The sequence below is a fragment of the Aquarana catesbeiana genome, linkage group LG01 (genome assembly GCF_042186555.1).
Source record: "Aquarana catesbeiana isolate 2022-GZ linkage group LG01, ASM4218655v1, whole genome shotgun sequence".
Classification (NCBI taxonomy): Eukaryota; Metazoa; Chordata; class Amphibia; order Anura; family Ranidae; genus Aquarana; species Aquarana catesbeiana.
The window spans coordinates 185345999-185367311 of record NC_133324.1 but is presented as its reverse complement, the minus strand read 5'-3'; the positions used below and the strand labels follow the sequence as shown (position 1 = coordinate 185367311).

Here is a 21313-nt window from a genome sequence, read left to right as displayed (position 1 = left end):
GCCATAATCTTCTCATATGCATGATCTGAGGGAGCATCTCATCTTAATAAGGCAGTAATGTATATCTATATAAGGTAGCAATAAGATAAGTCAGTAATGTATATCTAGAATTGTGCTCATAAAATGCCACAAAAGAATTGTGGCCACAAATGCCACAAAAGACTTCAAGCTGTCATTGATGTTAAAGGGGGCAATACACAGTATTAAGAACTGGGGTGTGTAAACTTTTGATCAGGGTCATTTGGGTAGTTTCTGTTGCCATTATGATTTAAAAAGAGTAAACATAGTTGATTGACAATAAATGGCTTCAGCCAAACACCAACCATGAGTGAAAGAAATGTTTTTGTGTTATTCATATTCTCTGAAAAATGGCCAAGAAATCATAAATTCTGCCAGGGTATGTAATAGAGGTCGACCGATATATCGGCCGATATTTGGTGGTTTTTTCTTAATCGGCATCGGCCGATTGTGCTGATAAAATAGGCCGATATAACTCAGCGTGACTTGCAAATGACTTCTGAAGTCAATACAAGTTGCCTGTATTCTTCTGTGAAGCACTTCTCTCCCCTCTCTGGGCAGCCTGCCAAATCTGATAAAAAGAACCTGAAGGATACAATGTTTACACTTATGAATGAACTAAACTCAGTGAGTAGAAGCTCTAAGTTTAACCATTTAAAGACTAAATCTTTTCTGACACTTGTTGCTTACAAGTAAAAATCCTGTATTTTCTGCTAGAAAATCACTTAGAACCCCCAAACATTATATATTTTTTTTTAGCAGAGACCCTAGGGAATAAAATAGCGGTTGTTGCAATATTTTATGTCACACGGTATTTGCGCAGCGGTCTTTCAAACGCAATTTAAAAAAAAAAAAAAAATACACTAATAAATTTAAAAAAAAACTAAGCAGTAAAGTTAGCCCATTTTTTTTCATCCAAAAGTTTTGATTACCTGTTTTTGTGTATTTATTTTTAAGATATAGTTTTTTTTTATATATTTTTTTTTAATCTAAATTCTACATACAAGTGAAGTGATTGGAGGTTTGTTTTGTTTAATAAATGTTTAAATGTAAAAAATTTTCTTTATCACTTTAGGTTGCTCTCACACTGGAGCGGGCATGCGTTGACGGTAAAACGCTGCTAGTTTTAGCGGCGCTATTCGGCTGCTAGCGGGGAGCTTATAACCCACCTAGCAGCCGAGGAAGGGGTTAAATGCGCCCCTGAAGCGCCGCTGCCGAAACGCTTTGCAGGCGCTTTGGCAGCGGTGCGCATTCATTTCAATGGGCAGGAGTGGTGGTATACACCGCTCCAAAGATGCTGCTTGCAGGACTTTTTTTTAACATCCTGCCAGCGCATCGCCTCAGTGTGAAAGCACTCGGGATATCACACTGAGACTGCAGGGGAGCCGTTTTACAGGCGCTATTTTTAGCCCAAAAGCGCCTGAAAAACGCCCCAGTGTGAAAGGGGTCTAACTGTTAAATTTTATGAGAAGGAAAAAAAAAAAAAAAAAGAAAAAAAAAAAAAAAAAAAATCGGCCTAATATATCGGCCCAAAAAAATCGGCATCACATATCGGCCATCGAGATTTCTAAATATCGGCATCGGCCAGAGAAAAACCCATATCGGTCGACCTCTAGTATGTAAACTTATGAAATATAATAAAATACTGCACCAACCCCAAAGGTGAGCAGCCAACACAACAATAAGACTGATTGTGAACAAATGTGTAATTAAAAGTGTAGCGCTAAGAATAAATGAACATGACACACCTTATGAAAGGGGTTATGTATTCTGAGAATATATAGTAAGCCGTTTCTTGTAGTGGAGAGTACAGAGTATATATAAAATACTTCATGCAATGGTAACTCGCACAGAAGTCACAACACATATAGTGGAGATTGCCAGTAGCAAGGGTAAATTGATATTGTGACTGATTTTGACCTCAGTATTTTATAAGTGCTCAAAAATAAACCTCAATGTGATTACATAAAAATAGTGGTAATAGTGCCCTACTAAGGGAAAAAACGCACCATCATATATAGATAAAAAAAAAACAAACCCGTGTATAACAATAGGCATGTAGTAAAGGAACAAAACACAACACTAATGTCAAATGTAGGTAAAAGCAGACAAATAATAGTCCATAAAAACATCCAAAGTGAGCAGCAACGGCTGAAAGCCCACTGTTGCTAGAGATGCCAGACAGTCTCTTAAATAGACATATGGACAATGGATAGATACACCCGGGATTGCCTTCACCTTCCAAGGAAATGGAGAGAAAAGGGGGGGGGGGGCGCCTACTCTTGCCAAAAGTAGTGGACCCAACTCACCATACCGTGGTGGATCTATCAGGCATGGAAACGGAGATGTAGAGTCAGGCTGCCGTGAAGAGCCATGCGATCGCCTTGTCTGTAGTCTGATGGAAATCCAGAGAGGCCAGATTGTGCAGATGGATGGAACTCAGCAGGCAATGGCAAATGCAGCTCTCCAAATACGTCTCCTCCAAACGTAGGTGTATATTCAAGGCATAAAAAAAAAAAAGAGAGGGCCTCCACATAGCGTAAATCCAATGATGGAATTTATTAAAATAAAAATAACCAAACGAATGAATATCAAAAAATCTAATAAAAAACGGTTCAATTGAACAGCAGAGACAGCGCAGTATGAGATGGCTTGGGCCAGCGTGTTAACCCTACGCGAGTTGAAGTCTTTGCGAACGAAACGCGTAGGGTTAACACGCTGGCCCAAGCCATCTCATACTGTCTCTACTGTTCAATTGAACCATTTTTAATTTTATTTGATATTCATTCGTTTGGATATTTTTATTTTAATAAACTCCATCATTGGATTTACGCTATGTGGAGGCCCTCTCTCTTTTTTATGCCTTGAATATACACCCACGTTTGGAGGAGACTTATTTGGAGAGCTGCATTTGCCATTGCCTGCTGAGTTCCATCCATCTTCACAATTGGTGGCCTCTCTGGATTTCCATCAGACTACAGACGAAGCAATCGCATGGCTCATCCCGGCAGCCTGACTCTACATTTCTGTTTCCATGCCTGATAGAGTCACCACCGTATGGTGAGATGGGCCCACTACTTTTGGTAAGAATACCCCTCCCCTTTTCTCTCCATTTCCTTGGAAGGTGAAGGCACTCCCGGGTGTATCTATCCATTGTCCATATGTCTATTTAAGAGACTGTCTGGCATCTCTAGCAACAGTGAGCTTTCAGCCGTTGCTGCTCACTTTGGATGTTTTAATGGACTATTATATGTAAACTTATGAGCACAACTGTATACAAAATATATCATGTACTATTAACCGCTTCACGCTCCTTTGCTCAAACACAATGTACTGACAGTATGAGGGAAATTTACTAAAATGAGTGCACACAGAATCTGGTGTAGCTGTGTATAAGAACCAATCAGCTTCTAATGTCAGCTTGGTCAATTAAGCTTTGACAATAAAACCTAGATACTGACTTACCATGCACAGTTGCACTAGATTCTGTGTGCATCAGTTTTAGTAACTCTCCCCCGCTGCGTATTGGTCTACTGCAATCATGAACAAAAAAAAACATACCTGATAAGTGTCCTGAGAAACCACAGTGGCTTCATCCCATACTGCACTGATCTGGGCTTTCACAGATTTTCCTGCTGCATCCATCACCTTAACTTTTGGAGAACTAACGTACACAGAAATCACAGACAAACGCTCTTGATCGAGAGGATTAAAGACTGCGATGGGTCTGTAAGACATAATAAATTGTAACTTTTTTTTCTTTCAAAGTTTAAGTGTTCTACTATAAAGAAGGTAAAACAAAGTTGTGCTGGGAAAAAAACCCCATAAAAGTGGAAGCCCCGACCAGAATGGGTTAGTAGTATCAGTGTACAGTAGAAACACAGTGTACACTGTATTAAGTTATCTATACGACCTGATTGTGCAATCTCATTTAGATCTTCCACCAACTATGTAGTGCAAGGGCCTGTCTGAGTGAATATAGATTGATGGGTGGGATTAGGTGTGCCCTCCTAACATATAGTTTTGGTAAACCTAAGGGAGATTGTACAGATTGTGTAGTGTATGGCCACCATTAGCAAAAAAAAAAAAAAAAAAAAAAAAAAAAAAAAAAAAAAAAAAAAAGATCTTTAACAAAGCAGTCAAGTTATAAAAATACCTTACATGGACCAATACTGCAAATGTATTATGGGATACACAAATCAACAAGGATGAATGTGTTTTGTTAAATCAGGTTAAAGCAAACAGAATATTGGCATGCATTAAATAAGGGATTAACTCCAGGGATAAAGCGATGATTCTCCCACTCTAAAAGACTCTGGTCCGGCCGCACCTAGAGTATGCTGTCCAGTTCCGGGCACCAGTCCTCAGGAAGGATGTACTGGAAATGGAGCGAGTACAAAGAAGGGCAACAAAGCTAATAAAGGGTCTGCAGGATATTAGTTATGAAGAAAGGTTGCGAGCATTGAACTTATTCTCTCTGGAGAAGAGATGTGTGAGAGGGGATATGATTTCAATTTACAAATACCATACTGGTGACCACACAATAGAGATAAAACTTTTTTGCGGAAGGGAGTTTAACCACTTGCCGCCCGCCATATAATAGAATGAGGGCGGCAAAGCGGTTTCAATATCCTGACATATGATGTCCTCAGGATATTAACCCTTTCATGACTAAGCCTATTTTTGAAATTTGGTGTTTACAAGTTAAAATCCGTATTTTTTGCTAGAAAATTACTTAGAACCCCCAAACATTATATATATTTTTTTAGAAGAGAGTCTAAAGAATAAAATGGCGATTGTTGCAATATTTTTTATCACACGGTATTTGTGCAGCGGTGTTTTAAACGCAAATTTTTGGAAAAGTGACACTTTCATGAATTTTAAAAAATCCAAACAGTAAAGTTACCCCAATTTTTTTGTATAATGTGAAAGATGATGTTACGCCGAGTAAATAGATACCAAACATGTCACCCTTTATAATTGCACGCACTCGTGGAATGGCGACGAACTACGGTACCTATGAATTTCCATAGGCGACGCTTTAAAAAATTTTTACAGTTACCAGGTTTGAGCTACAGAGGAGGTCTAGGGCTAGAATTATTGCTCTCGCTCTGACGATCGCGGCGATACCTCACATGTGTGGTTTGAACACCGTTTACATATGTGGGCGCGACTTCCGTATGCGTTTTCTTCGCTGCGCGAGCTCGCGGGGACGGGGGCGCTTTAAAAAATTTTTTTTTTTATTTATTTATTTTATTTATTTTTGTACTTTTATAAATTGTGTTTAAAATTTTTTTTTTTTTTTTTACTTTTATTGCTGTCACAAGCAATGTAAACATCCCTTGTGACAGTAATATGTGGTGACAGGTACTCTTTATGGAGGGATGGGGGGTCTAAAAGACCCCCCATCCCTCCTTTACACTTCAAAGTATTCAGATCGCCGAAAACGGCGATTCTGAATACTGTGTACTTTTTTAAATTCGGCGCCATTGGCAGCCGAGTAAACGGGAAGTGACGTCATGACGTCGCTTCCGCGTTTACAATTAGAAGGCTGGAACGAAGCCGCTCACAGCTTCGTTCCAGCCCGCCCCCAGCCGCCGGAGATTCCCGAATGGACACCGGGCCTCCCGATCGCACGGGAGGCCCGGTAACAGCGGCGGGAGGCGGCGGGAGGGGGGGGATGTCCCCTCCCGCTCCTCCGGTATAACAGCCGAGCGGCTTTTAGCCGCATCGGTTGTTATATTCGGGTAGCCGATCGCCCGCTTAAAAACAACGGTACCGGGATGATGCCTGCAGCTGCGGGCATCATCCCGGTATAACCCCGGAAAGCCGAGGACGCATATGTGCGTTCGGTCGGCGGGAAGGGGTTAAGCTGCTGCGCGCCCCCGGAGGCGAGCATCGCGACGATCGTTGTTGCGGTGTGTCAGTCTGACACACCGCAACTGCGATCTAGGTAAAGAGTTTCTGACGGGGACTCTTTACCACGTGATCAGCCGTGTCCAATCATGGCTGATCACTATGTAAAAAGGAAGAGCCAGTGATTGGCTTTTCCTCACTCGCATCTGACAGACGTGAGTAGAGGAGAGCCGATCGGCTGCTCTCCTGATATGGGGGGGGGGGGGGTCTGTGCTGATTGTTTATCAGCACAGCCCCCCTCGGATCCCGCCCAGGACCACCATCATGCCGCCCAGGACCACCAGGATGGCCATACACACTAGACCACCAGGTATGCCCCCCCAGACCCCCAGGGAAATACCAATCTGTGCCCAGGCAGCTGCCAATCAATGTCCAGGCAGCTGCCAATCAGTGCCCACTGAATGCCTACCACTGCCAGTGCCACCAGGGATGCCCAGTGCCGCCTATCAGTGCCCAGCAGTGCCGCCTATCAGTGCCACCCATAAGAACCCATCTTTGCAGCATTTCAGTGCCCATCAGTGTCGCCTATCAGTGCCCATCAGTCCCACCAGTGCCACCCATGAGTGCCCATCAGTGCCGCCTACCAGTGCCCGCTCATTGTTGCCACATCATCGTTGCCGCCTAATCAGTGCCGCCTTATCAGTGCCCATCAGTGAAAGAGAAAAAACTTACTTATTTACAAAATTTTATAACAGAAACCAAAGCAAAACTTTTATTTTTTTCGAAATTTTCGGTCTCTATTTTTTTAGCAAAAAATAAAAATCGCAGAGGTGATCAAATACCACCAAAAGAAAGCTCCATTTGTGGGAACAAAATGATAAAAACTTAGTTTGGGTACAGTGTAACATGACCGTGCAATTGTCATTCAAACTGCAACAGCGCTGAAAGCTGAAAATTGGTCTGGGCAGGAAGGTGTATAAGTGCCCTGTATTGAAGTGGCTAATAAGACAAGTGGCCACTCACTAAAATAATAAGAAAAGAGGTTTAACCTTAAACTGTGTAGCGGGTTCTTTACTGTAAGAGCGGCAAGGATGTGGAATTCCCTTCCACAGGCGGTGGTCTCAGCCAGGAGCATCGATAGTTTTAAAAAACTATTAGATAAGCACCTAAACGTCCACAACATGCAGGGATATACAATATAATACTGACATATAATCACACACATCGGTTGGACTTGATGGACTTGTGTCTTGTTTCAACCTCACCTACTATACTATGCAACGCCTAAAATTCCAATCTGATGCCAAATAGATGTTTTGTAAGCAATTTTGAAATCTTGAGAACCAAGGAAATGTTAGACATTTAAGTAATGATCGTTGACACTACTACCATTAGGTATATAGTCAAATAATTCATGCAGTTTTTTTTTCCAGTTCAGTCTAGCATTTAGAGGTGTTGGTCCTTTTTCCCCAAAGGATGTTTAGTCAAAAGAACATCAAAGCAGAACACCACTGAGAGGTAGAAAACAAATTGTGTATACTTGATTGATATTCCAACAGAATATTGGTCTACAAAATGTTATGATGTGCTGGGCATCTTGACACAATTGGGTTATGACAGCAGATGACTGTACAGAGATCCAATTTGTTCAAAATGTAAGAAAAAAACCTATTTGATTGGCTAAAGTGTGAAAACACTGGACCTATGATATTATGAAAAATTAGTCTGAGGGTTCCCTGATGAATTGAATATTCTCTTCTTCAAGATGGGAGAAATGGGATAACAGGTCATTCTATTACAGGTTAGTCTTTAAAACATTACTGACAGGCAGATTAGGTGGGTTCTGACACTGATGCATCAAATGAGTTTTACACTATACTTCAAATTATTTTCAACAATAAATCAGTCCTGGTGAGTGTTTATTTACCTGTTCTATTTGTTCTTTTTCTGGTAAAGACAAAAAAAAAAAAACGATGAGATGCGCTTTACTTACAGTGCCTTAGAAAAGTATTCACCCCCCCTATTTTGTTACATTACGGCCTTTAGTTCAATGTTTTTTTAATCTGAATTATATGTGATGGATCAGAACACAATAGTCTAAGTTAGCAAGTAAAATTAGAAAAATATATACATAAAACAATTTTTCAGAAATAAAAAACTGATAATTGGAATGTGCGTATGTCACCCCCTTTGATATGAAGCCTAAAAAAAGCTCTGGTGCAACAAACTACCTTCAGAAGTCACATAATTAGTGAAATGATGTCTACCTGTGTGAAATCTAAGTGTTGCATGATCTGTCATTACATATACACACACCTTTTTAAAAGGCCACAGAGGCTGCAATACCTAACCAAGAGGCACCACTAACCAAACACTGCCATAAAGACCAAGGAACTCCCCAAACAAGGGACAATGTTGAGAAGTACAAGTCAGTGTTAGGTTATAAAAAAATATCCAAATCTTTGATGAGCCCTAGTAGCACCATTACATCTATCATAACCAAATGGAAAGAACATGGCACAACAGCAAACCTGCCAAGAGACGGCCGCACACCAAATCTCACGGACCGGGCAAGGAGGGCATTAATCAGAGAGGCAGCACAGAGACCTAAGGTAACCCTGGAGGAGCTGCAGAGTTCCACAGCTGAGACTGGAGTATCTGTACATAGGATGAAAATAAGCCGTACGCTCCAAAGAGTTGGGCTTTATGGCAGAGTGGCCAGAAGAAAGCCATTACTTTCAGCAAAAAACAAAATGGCACGTTCTGAGTTTGCAAAAAGGCATGCGAGAGACTCCCAAAATGTATGGAGGAAGGTGCTCTGGTCTGATGAGACTAAAATTGAACTTTTTGGCCCTCAAAGAAAACGCTTTATGTCTGGAGCAAACCCAACACATCACATCATCCAAAGAACACCATCCCCACAGTGAAACATGGTGGTGGAAAGCATCATGCTGTGGGGATGTTTTTCAGCAGTCGGGACTGGGAAACTGGTCGGAGTTGAAGGATAGATGGATGGTGCTAAATACAGGGATATTCTTGAGCAAAACCTGTACCACTCTGTGTGTGATTTGAGGCTAGGACGGAGATTCACCTTCCAGCAGGACAATGACCCCAAACACACTGCTAAAGCAACACTTGAGTGGTTTAAGGCTCTGTTTCCACTAGTGCGACTTTTCATGCGACTTGGGACTGAAAAGTCGCATGACAAATTGTTTCCCATGATTTCCAATGAGTACCGTTCATATCTGTGCGACTTCAAGTCGCAGCGACTTCAAAGTAGTCCCTGCACTACTTTGGTCCCACTTTGATGCGACTTGAGGTCTATAGATACAGGCATTGCTTCAAATCGCGGTAAAAAGTCGCGGTAAAATCGCGGTAAAAAATCGCGGCAAAATCGCGCGACTTTGGGGACGCACTAGTGGAAACCTAGCCTTAGGGGAAACATGTAAATGTGTTGGAATGGCCTCGCCAAAGCCCAGACCTCAATCCAATAGAAAATCTGTGGTCAGACTTAAAGATTGCTGTTCACAAGCACAAACCATCCAACTTGAAGGAGCTGGAGCAGTTTTGCAAGGGGGAATGGGCAAAAATCCCAGTGATAAGATGTGGCAAGCTCATAGAGACTTATCCAAAGCGACTTGGAGCTGTGATAGCCTCAAAAGGTGGCTCTGAAAAGTATTGACTTTGGGGGGTGAATAGTTATGCACATTGACTTTTTCTGCTATTTTGTCCTATTTATTGATTTTTTTTTTTATTTTTTATGGTGAAACAAACATCTTCAAAGTTTTGGATATGTTCTGTAAATTAAATGATGCTAATCCCCAATCCATCCATGTTAATTCCAGGTTGTGAGGCAACAAAACACAAAAAATGCCAAGGGGGTGAATACTTTTGCAAGGCACTATGATGCATCCCATCACCAGATGTAGCCAATTGCAGGGGAGAGGCAGCTATACTGGGATAATCTATTTGGAGCAAACCTCCAGTACAAAGCTGTAAAAGGCAATGCAGGTAGTATGGGTCCTGTGTGAAAACTCATGATGAATACTTAAGAGTCCTTTCACACTGTCGGTGCGGGGGCATCGGTGGTAAAGCACCGCTAGTTTTATCGGCACATTACCGTCATTTTAGAGGCGCTTTTCAACCGCTAATGGGGCACATTTAACTCCCGCTAGCGAGCGAATAAAGGGTTAAAAGTGCCCACAAAGTGCCGCTGCCGAGGCATTGCCCATTGCTTTCAATGGGCAGGGGAGCATTAGGAGCGGGGTATACCCCGCTCCTAAAGTGCTTCAAAGAAGCTGCTTGCAGGACTTTTTTTTTTTACACCCTGCCAGTGCAGCGCCCAGTGTGAAAGCACTTGGGCTTTCACACTGGGATTGTAGATTAGGCATTTTTCAGGCGCTTTACATGTGCTATTTTTAGCGCTCAAGCACCTGAAAAATGCCTCCAGTGTGAAAGGGGTCTAAGGTTCTTTCATTGTAAGATGGACCAACATCTGACTGCCACATCACATTTCAAAAATGTTTAATCGGGTTCATATTGTCTTAAGAGACGTTTATTCATCCGATTTTTTTCCTAGTATACACAACCCATAGTTCAGATATATTCAGGATATTAAATTTAGATGAATATTAAAGACAGTAAAGAAAATGGAAAAAACTATTGATTCTGATAGTTTGGGGTACAATACATGGTGAACTGTCATTTGAATGGCAAATCGTGTCAGCATTTTTGCAATTACTGGCATTATTTACTGAGAATTGTATTTTGGTAATTTTTTTTTTTTTTTAATTTCAGTGAACCATGATTTACAGGAATATTTCCATAAAACATTTGTTCCATCACCAGAAATAAAGAGGACATGGGGAAGTATGAAGAAACACATTTTCAGTAAAGATCTAATACCAATCAAATCAGCAAATGTGGAAATCAACATAGCCAATATGGAGTTGAACCTATGCGATTATTTTTTTTTAAATTCTGATAGCTGAAAGTATTTTGAAGGTAATAGGTGGGAACAATAAAATGATGGCATGTTGTGTAAATACTATGTATGTATTAAATTGAAAAGCGACTTAAATGATTTTCCAGTGCTAGTAAAAGAAGTACAACTGTACGATCTCCAAATTGCCACTGCTGTGAAAAATGAGTTTGAGCACTGAAATACTTATCGCCAGCTGACATAACAGTTCTATACAAGACTGACACACTGGCTACCTTTGATGGGCAACAAATCAGAGCTTCTACCTCACAAATTGCCTAAGCAAAAAAGGTGGCAGTGAGGACAATGACTGTTAAAACCGAGATGAAAACCAGTGTTTTTTTAAAAAAAAAAAAAAAAAAAAAAAAGCAATTTGGAGAAGCCAAATACTTCACTACTTATGGTCTGCTTAAAACTCATAATTTAGGATGCAAACGTATAAACAAAATTTTCAATCCACAATACATTAATCGATCAAAACAAAATTAGGCTTGTAGTGAGAAGAACTACAAAAGTGTGACTGGAATCGTAGTTCTGTAATGAATTGAGATTCCTTATTTTTGAATGTATGCTAAACACATAATACATTTTTTTTTTTTTATTGAGTATAAGGAGAAAGCTTATTTTCAGCCCAATTAATAGCTTAAATGCACTCACCTCGGATGGCCTGTGACTTTAATAACTGTCTTTTGTGGTAATGCATCCTGAGCTTTCTGTACTTCATCCTATAATATGAAAAACAGGATGAATGCTAAATGCAACTCTGAGAGCCTATTTATTAATGATTATTTGTAGTCTCTAGATATATTGCATAACACTTGTTTATACTGAAAAAAGATTGTTATCTAGAGAGCAGCCGTTTCATATGGCAAAAATAAAAATAAATGAACGGTCATAAACAGGTCTAGCAATAACAGAAATGTACAACGTACAATTCAGTTTTAAAATGTGCCCCTGTGGCTCATTAGGTAACAAACGTTCAATATATTTCACCTATACTGTATGTCAGTATTTCTCAAATCCAACCCTATGGTACCACCCAACAGATCAACAGTTTAGCCCTAAATCACCCAAGCAAGATGAAAGAAATACCTGTACACATTTTACAGCTTAAGGCCCAACTCCTTTTTTTAGGAAGAGTTAACATTTCTGCATTCATTGGGGAGATCTGTCCCTGTGACATCAGTACAAGAAATAATGGGAGGGGGTGGGTGTCAGTTGGAAAGAGGCATTGGCAGCTACATTAAAATAATTGTCAAATGTTCTAACATTTTTGTTCACTCTTCAATTTTTTTTCTGATTTTGCCTGTGTTGCCATTGGATAGATTCCCAATTGTATCCTGTCCTAACATGATGTAAGGGAAAGTCTCCCTAACAGGGACACCTGAAAGAGGCCGTAACCTGCTGCCCTGCTCTAAATATAAAGTTGGACTTGAGCTTTAAATAGCTTTGCTGAACTCTGCAAAAACGTCTTCTTTTCAGATGAAATGAGAGAACTTTATAAGTCTTACTGTGTCCTGCATTGGGAAGATTTCCTCTTGCTTACTGCCCTAGTAGCTGCAACTATCCCAAGAAGTGAGGAAAATCTTTCAAATTAGGCAGGGACAATAAATACTTGACAGGGGGCCCAAGTCTTACAATCTATACTAAAAAATAGGTTTAGATTGGTCTGTGTCAATTGGAGAGATTTATGTCCAGCAAATGAGAGAAAAGTATCCAAAACGTGAACAGAGACAGCAATAACAGTTTGACAAAAGTTTTAACCCCCATATCCTATCAGCTGTAAAAAAAAAAAAAAAAAAAAAAAGAGACCATTTCAAAATGAAAAGCTACAGACATATCTGAAGGGTTAATACTTTCACTCCCCGCCCCAAGGCCACTACCACCAATGCCATCCATCTCCAAGGTTTTCATGAAATAAGTTTACTAAAACACAGTTTGGCCATGCCAATGGCTCCCACTGCTCTCAGTTTCATGTGAGACCAGGAAGAGAGCCAGGCACAGTACTACTTTGAGAGCCCTTGCACACTGGGGCGGCGTCGGCGGTAAAACGCCGCTATTATTAGCGGCGTTTTACCGTCGGTATGCGGCCGCTAGCGGGGCGGTTTTACCCCCCGCTAGCGGCCGAGAAAGGGTTAAATACCACCGCAAAGCGCCTCTGCAGAGGCGCTTTGCCGGCGGTATAGCTGCGCCGTCCCATTGATTTCAATGGGCAGGAGCGGTAAGGGAGCGGTATACACACCTCTCCGAAGATGCTGCTGGCAGGACTTTTTTTTACCGTCCTGCCAGCGCATCGCTCCAGTGTGCAAGCCCTCGGGGCTTTCACACTGGAATGAAAGCAGCGGCACTTTCGGGGTGGTTTGCAGGCGCTATTATTAGCGCAATAGCGCCTGCAAACCGCCCCAGTGTGCAAGGGCTCTGAGAGAGGGTTCAGGCAAGTGTTTTTTTTTTTATTTTTTATTTTTTTTTGGGGGGGAGGGGGGGGGAGATATGGTGGTGCGGATTGGAGAGAATCTTTTTGAGTTTATAACCACTTTAAGGCTGATATGTGAAATTATGGATATTTATCTTCCATCTATAACAACTAACCCACCATAATGAAGAATGGAGTAGAGGGGTTATAGCTGTACATGTCTTTATTCTTCAGAATAAGAAGATGTGCGGAATCTACTATCACTCTCTTCAGGTTGAGCAGCGAGTGGTAAAGCCTGTGCATTTAAACAGAAATATAGGCAAAAATTTAACAAGCAACACAATGACATACAAACAATAAATTAGGCTGAATGGTGTCACCAGTACACCCAATGTCCCACTATGACAGTAAATTTAACATTTAAAAATATTAGTTACCATTGTCTGGTCTCTATAAAGCAGCCTTGCTTACTTAGTGCCATTTTCCTCCTTTAAATACAAGTCACATGTGCAGAACAGACAAAGAACAGAGGAAGGGGGATCTGGTTGTATAGAATAATGGCCAACTCCCCTGCTATACTTTAGCAGTTGCCAAATTCAGCCTTAACATTACATGCAGTAAGTGCTGAACTGTAAATGAACATAAATTAGACACTGCTTGAGCCCTGCACAGTGGTGACTGATAACTCCTCCAACCAAAAAGTATGTTTAAGCATTACTTTATTGTTGGAAAAAACTAAAAAACAAAAAACAAAACAAGGATAGGGGGCTTACTCATATTTTAGACGTAAAGCTCAACCCCAGCATTCTGGAGCAACAACGGATTTACAACAAAAAGTCTTCAGGGAACAGCATGGAGAGGAGGCGAGTAGTAGGAAAAGAAGAGTTTGTCTTATAAGCAACTGTGCCAAAGTGAACAAGCACATACATATTCTTAAAAAGCAGTTTCATAGTATTAAAACAAGCTAAGGCCCCTTTCACACTTGTGCGACTTGGGACTGCAAAGTCGCATGGCAAGTTGTACACCATGATTTCCAATGAGTACCATTCATATCTGTGCGACTTCAAGTCGCACCAACTTCAAAGTAGTCCCTGTACTACTTTGGTCAGACTTTGATGCGAGTTACACAGGCATTCCCTGAAATCGCGGCGGCAAAGTCATGGTAGTGTAAAAGGGGCCTTACACTGACCCCTAAAGAGCATGTACTACGATGTAATTAATTTTCATAGATCTTTAAAGATCACAACAGAGACTCTAAAGACTGGTTTCAGTAGACTTCTTTTAAGTTAGAAGCACCTGACATTTAAAAGTGATAGGATCTGTTGGTTCAGTGCCTTTGCTGTAAATTTCTCCACGTTGCTTATACTTTAAGAAGGTGAATGAGGGCTTTTTTTTATGTAAATACAATATCATTCATTAATAGTTAATTGCAATCAAAAACATAGCAAGTTTTCCAGGGAGTATACCCTTGTGACCAGATAAAGGAACCTTTGCTTTGGGAGCTTGCCACAATATCCAATATTAGTAGCTATTATTCTCAATTACGTAACCCATTTTGCCTAAAAAAACACAAAAAAAAAAAAAAAAAAAAAACCCACAAAAAACCCCCCAAAAATGCCTTTTAAAAGAAAACCACACAGTATCTTCAGTGACTACACATTGGAGTTGATTTATTAAAACTAAAGTGTGCAAAATCGGTTGCAGCTGTGAATGGTAACCAATCAGCTTCTAACTTCAGCTTGTTCAATTAAGCTTTGACAAAAAAAAAAAAATACACAAGCTAGAAGCTGATTGGTTTCGATGCAGACCTGCACCAAATTTTGCCCTCTCCAGTTTAAGTAAATCAACCTCAGTGCGTTTTATTGAAATATTCGGTTATTTGTATTGACACACTGAATGGGGGGACACCATGAAGTGGTCATGTAGATTTTCCATAAAATTTCCAAAATGAAGGATGAGATTGTGCTTTTACATTTTTTGTCTAACAACTTCATTATTAGGAAAGAGCTCTTGGATCCACCCATTGTGGATTTTACCAGTTAAGCCTCATACACACGATAGGACTTTGTACAAACTTTCCCTTGGATTTTAGTACAAAGGGCGTTGGCCATAAGTTTGTATTGCATACACACAGCAGAACTTTTTCAGCCAACTTTCACCAAATCACGTGGTTTTTCAGCTCTTTACCACCACCCGTTGGTCAATTGCTGTATTGTTGTCTGACATTGTGTCAATCTCGCCGCTTTTAATCGGCGAGATTGACACCTTGCGAGCCGGGTTCACACTGGTGCGGGGATCTGACTTGGATCCCCGCCAATGCCAGGCACTGTGTTTGGTATGAATCTTGAGGGGGAACTCCACGCCAAATTTTAAATAAAAAAAACGGCATGGGTTCCCCTCCAGGGGCAAGTCTGGTATGGATTTTAAAGCGAAAATATGGCGTGGGGGTCCCCCCAAAATCCATACCAGACCCTTATCCGAGCACGCAGCCCGGCCGGTCAGGAAAGGGGGTGGGGACAAGCGAGCTCCCTCCCCTCCTCCTGAACCATGCCAGGCCACGTGCCCTCAACATGGGGGGGTGGGTGCTTTGGGTGAGGGGGGCGCCCTGTTGCCCTACCACCCAAAGCACCTTGTACCTATCTTGATGAGGACAAGGGCCTTTTCCTGACAACCCTGGCCGTTGGTTGTCGGGGTCTGCGGGCGAGAGGCTTATTGGAATCCGGGAGCCCCCTTTAATAAGGGGCCCCCCCCAGATCCTGGCCCCCCACCCTATGTGAATGAGTATGGGGTAAAAAAAAACACACTACACAGGTTTTTTAAGTAATTTATTAGGCAACTCCGGGGTCTTCTTCCGACTTCGGGAGTCTTCTTCCAAATTTGGGGGTCTTCCGACTTCGGGGGTCTCTCCGGCGTCTTCTCCCGGTGTCCGGTTCTTCTCCGCTCTCTCTGGCGTCTTCTACCAGTGTCCGGTTCTTCTCCGCTCTCTCTGGTCTTCCACCGGTTTTTGGGTGTAGGGGGTTCCCCTTAAAATCCATAACATTGCAGCCAGCACGAGATGTACAGTACCCTGACGCCAAGAACCAGATTCTCGTGGCTGCGTACTGTAGTTTGTACAAAAGTCAGATGGTTTTGTGTACACATGATCGGACTTTGCTCCATCGGACTTTTGTTGTTTTGTTTGAAAGTCCGATGGAAACAGAAAAAGTTTGTCCGATGGAGCGTACACACAGTCGGATGTTGCTCCAAAACAGCTAATTTGCATGGTTTTTGTCAAAAAGTCCGATCGTGTGTACGGGCCTTTAGATATAATCTGGCTATAGATGGATAGAAAATTTGGCTGGCTCAGTATGGACTGGTCAAATTTCGATCCATCCTTAACCGTTCCCTTGGATGTGTAGGACGAAGGCATCAGTTCATTTTTATTCATTTAGCCTGCTGGGTGAATGAAACAAAACTGAGTTTAAGTATTTAGCATTTTTCCTTTTTGGTTGTATTTTATGGAGTGTGGTATGCATCATTTGTAAAGGACCCCTGTAGTGTGGTCAGGACCACTGAGATAAGATAAGCCACAGATAGGGAGTTATATATTTAGTCGGATTAAAAAATTTGCATTTAAAAAGTATCTAAACCTCAATGAACTTTTCTTGTGTGGTCTCTTTTTGTCTCGTAAACATACTACTGTAAGAGTTTTGTTATGTGTGGCTCACAAAATCCAAAACATACTTGTTGATCCAGCCAGAACTTTTGTGGGTTAACTTTATATGCTCTCCTTGCCTGTGCTGCACTTCTACCAGTTACATTGAACCCAGCTCTCTTGGACTACAAAACCAACGCCCTCTAAGGTTTGGAGAAAGGGAAAAAAAATGCAGCCACCTACTACATATTTTCTTAACTGGGTAGGCAAACATTTCTGTAAACTATTTTAGTTCTAGGATATACTATTCTTAATCACAAAGCATGATCTTCCGATCTACCAATATCTTTAATATCTAACAAAAACAAGTGCTGAAAGTGCTGCGAGAAGATGCTGCCAACCTTCTTGTAAAAGAATATTACATTTTATTTGTAAAGAGTACCAATTGTATTTACCTTGTGCCATAATCCACCACCACCCAGTCTTTTGCTGTTCCAGTGATGGCATCATGGTGCTGAAAAAGTCCCAAATTTCTCCTGGCTTCTGTTAGTAATTTATAATGTTCTGTCGATGGAAAAGCTGACAGTTTGTGGTTTCTCTGAGCTTGCACAATAGCTAGAGAATACAGTATTTCTGCAGATCTGAAAGTAAAAGTATAATATAAGTAAACATTTGTCTCCTATTGTCACACATCTCAGCAGTAAGGCCTCAGCTTCTCTCTGCTGTGGTGCATGATGCTGAATTTGGCAGGGTGAAAGAATGAGAATGCTGAACCTTTATTTTTTCCTTAAGTTTTATCATTACAAAGTAAATCTGATGAAAAGTATGTATAACCTTTAGACCTCTAATGTATGCATTCAAATTACCTGCCATTTTAAAATTGAAGGCATAGGACTGCCAAGACCTATGAACTGAACTGTTAGATCATCTTTGTTATCAGTACAACACAGGGCAAGATGCTCATGCAAAATGTGCCATTAGAACAAAAAGTATGCATATACAAGGTTGCAGCATTACAAATGGGCTGTTATACATTCATAGAAAATGGTAAGACAGCAAGGCTTATATATATATATATATATATATATATATATATATATATATATATATATATATATATATATATATATATATATATATATATATATATATATATATATATATATATATAAATATAAATAAAAACACACACACAATGACTAAAAAGTGCAGAAACCAATCATGACCACATTTAAACATTTATCTCATCTGACTATAGAAAACTGAAGTTGGTTTCTGTGGTTTACTGAGCTTTTTACACATGTTTTGCATTGCCTTATTAATGAATGCAGGATTTCCTTTATAGCTAAATACTTTAGAATAATGTGTATCTTTAACATGAACCTGTATGAACACTGAGCCATGACACTAAACTGTTTACCAAGCAGCAATAAGTATGAGGATGGACTTTTCAGTCTATCCTACATCTCTCCAGTGGGGAACCCACTGCTAACTCCTTTTCACCACATTAAAGAAAAAAAGACAAGCCCACCCTTACATTTACGCCATAATACAATGCAAAGTGCCAGAGCCCTCTCTCAGTATGTTTAACCACTTCCCGCCCACCCACCGCCATATGACGTCCTGGGCTTTGAGCGGGTATATCTGAATGATGCCTGTAGTTACAGACATCATTCAGATATTGCCGGTTTCAGCCGGCGAATCTCTACACCATAGGAATGATCATAGCGGCCGTTCCGCCGCTTGATCGTTCCTATGGGAGGCGAGAAGGGACGCGCCCCCCCCCCTCCCGCGCCCTCCGATGCTTGCTCCAACTCACTGTTACGATCGGTGAGGCGGAGAGCGGATCCGCCGGCGCCGGATGTAAATCAGAGATTTCCGGCGGACCAGATGGTCGCCGGAGTCTCTATGATCGTCGGAGGCTGGGCGCGATGTTATGACATCACGCCCGGCCTCTCCATTCAACAAGACGGCGCCGCTTCGGCTGGGAAGCAGTGATCGTTTTTTTTTTTTTTTTTTTTTTTCTTTCAGGCTTCCCAGCCTAGTGGTGAGATATAGGGTCTTATTGACCCCATATCTCACTATTAAGAGCACCTGACATGTCATATTGCTATTACAAGGGATGTTTACATTCCTTGTAATAGGAATAAAAGTGATAAAAAATTTTTTTTCAAAAAAGTGTCAAAATAAAAAAAATAAAATATAAACAATAAAATTAAAGCGCCGCTGTCCCCGTGTGCTCGCACGCAGAAGCGAACGCATGCGTAAGTCCCGCCCACAAATGAAAACAGTGTTCAAACCATACATGTGAGGTATCGCCGCGAACGTTGGAGCGAGAGCAATCATTTTGTCCCTAGACCTCCTCTGTAACTCAAAACATGTAACCAGTAAAAAAATTTCAAGCGTCGCCTATGGGGATTTTTAAGTACCGAACATTGGCGCCATTCAACGAGCGTGTGTAATATTGAAGCGTGACATGTTAGGTATCTATTTACTCGGCGTAACTTCATCTTTCACAAAATGCAAAAACATTGGGCTAACTTTACTGTTTTGTTTTTTTATTTTTTTAAACACAAAACAGTTTTTTTCCCCAAAAAAGCGCGTTCTAAAAATTCCTGCGCAAATACTGTGTGAGATAAAAAGTTGCAACAACCGCCATTGTATTCTCTAGGGTCTTTGCTAAAAAAACATATATAATGTTTGGGGGTTCTATGTAATTTTCTAGCAAACAAATGATGATTTTTACATGTAGGAGAGAAATGTCAGAATTGGCTCGGTAGGGAAGTGGTTAAAGAGTAACTCCACTTTGTTGAGAAAAAACACAATCCCCTCTGGGTGACAAATGTACATTGCAAGGATTTTAGCAAACTTTGTGGCACAAACTACCCGCTTCTGCTCTCAGGGAATAGCTCTTTGATAGATCATGTCTTGTGCAGGACTGATTCTGAATAAGAATGCCTTTTTTCATTTTTGATCAGTTGATGCACTTTCAATGCTCTTATGAGGAAATTGGCAGTGTCTGCATTCCTTTAGAAGTGATTAACTCTTTAGGAGTATCTCACCAAAACTGAAATGTTTGTTGCGGAGGTCTAAAACATGGCTTGTATCTTAGACTTCTGGGAAAATCAGTGAGCTGAGCACACAAGCAGGAAATGACATCTGAGGATGTTCTGTACAATAACTCTGTACAAAACACCTTTAGGTTGCCATATTGCATTTCATTTTATAGAAAATTCCAGCAGTTGCAGATTGAGAAGGAAAGGCAATGTTAATAACATTCAATTATAACACGGCATGTGTGACAAATTAATAGGCAAATATTTTTCCCACGTAAGTGGAGTTAGCCCTTAACCACTTCCCGCCCGCCCTATAGCGGATTGACGTCCGGGAAGTGGTTGTGTTATCCTGACTGGACGTCATATGACGTCCAGCAGGATAACATGCCGCAGCGCGCCCCCGGGGGCGCGCATCGCGGCGATCGGTGGAGCGGTGTGTCAATCTGACACACCGCTACACTGATCTTGGTAAAAAGCCTCCGGCGGAGGCTCTTTACCACGTGATCAGCCGTGTCCAATCACGGCTGATCACGCTGTCAATAGGAAGAGCCGTTGATCGGCTCTTCCTCACTCGCGTCTGACAGACGCAAGTAGAGGAGAGCTGATCGGCGGCTCTCCTGGCAGGGGGGGTCTGCGCTGATTGTTTATCAGCGCAGCCCCCCCGCAGATCACCCCACTGGACTACCAGGGATGCCACTAGGACCACCAGGGAAGGGGCAACGTGGATGGCCAGGTATGTACCCCATGGCCATCCACATGTGCCCAATCTGTGCCAATCAGTGCCCACAAATGGGCACTGATTGGCACTATTATGCCAAAGATCTGCCCAGCAATGACCAGATCTGCCCAGCAATGCTATATCAGTGCCACCTGTCATTGCCCATCGGTGCCACCTGTCAGTGCCCATCGGTGCCACCTGTCAGTGCCCATCGGTGCCACCTGTCAGTGCCCACCTATCAGTGCCCAGTGCCACACATAAGTACCCATCAGTGCCACCCATATATGCCAATCAATGCCACCTACGAGTGCCCATCAGTGCCACCTATGTGTGCCCATCGGTGCCACCTATGAGTGCCCATCAGTGCCGCATACCAGTGCCACCTATCAGTGCCCATCAGTGCCACCTATCAGTGCCCCCTTTCAGTGCCCGTTAGTGCCACCTCATCAGTGCCACCTCATTGGTGCCACCTCATCAGTGCCCATCAGTGCAGCTATATCAGTGCCCATTATTGAAGGAGAAAGCGTACTTATTTACAAAAAAAATTTAACAGAAACAAAGAAAAACTTGTTTTTTTTCGAAATTTTCGGTCTTTTTTTATTTGTTGCGCAAAAAATAAAAACCACAGAGGTGATCA

At 41.5% G+C, this 21313-nt stretch overlaps 1 protein-coding gene across 2 annotated transcripts in view; it reads right to left on the bottom strand.

Moving 5' to 3' along the window:
- The window catches only part of MAN2A1 (mannosidase alpha class 2A member 1), a 314922-nt gene that overhangs the window by 95296 nt on the left and 198313 nt on the right, over positions 1-21313 (bottom strand). For both annotated transcript variants that reach the window (XM_073624602.1, XM_073624603.1), the window contains exons 10-13: positions 17358-17543; positions 13449-13563; positions 11513-11580; positions 3580-3745 (exon numbers count right to left, since the gene is read on the bottom strand). In XM_073624602.1, coding sequence (XP_073480703.1) covers positions 3580-3745; positions 11513-11580; positions 13449-13563; positions 17358-17543 — 535 coding nt within the window. The remainder of the gene's footprint in view (positions 1-3579; positions 3746-11512; positions 11581-13448; positions 13564-17357; positions 17544-21313) is intronic.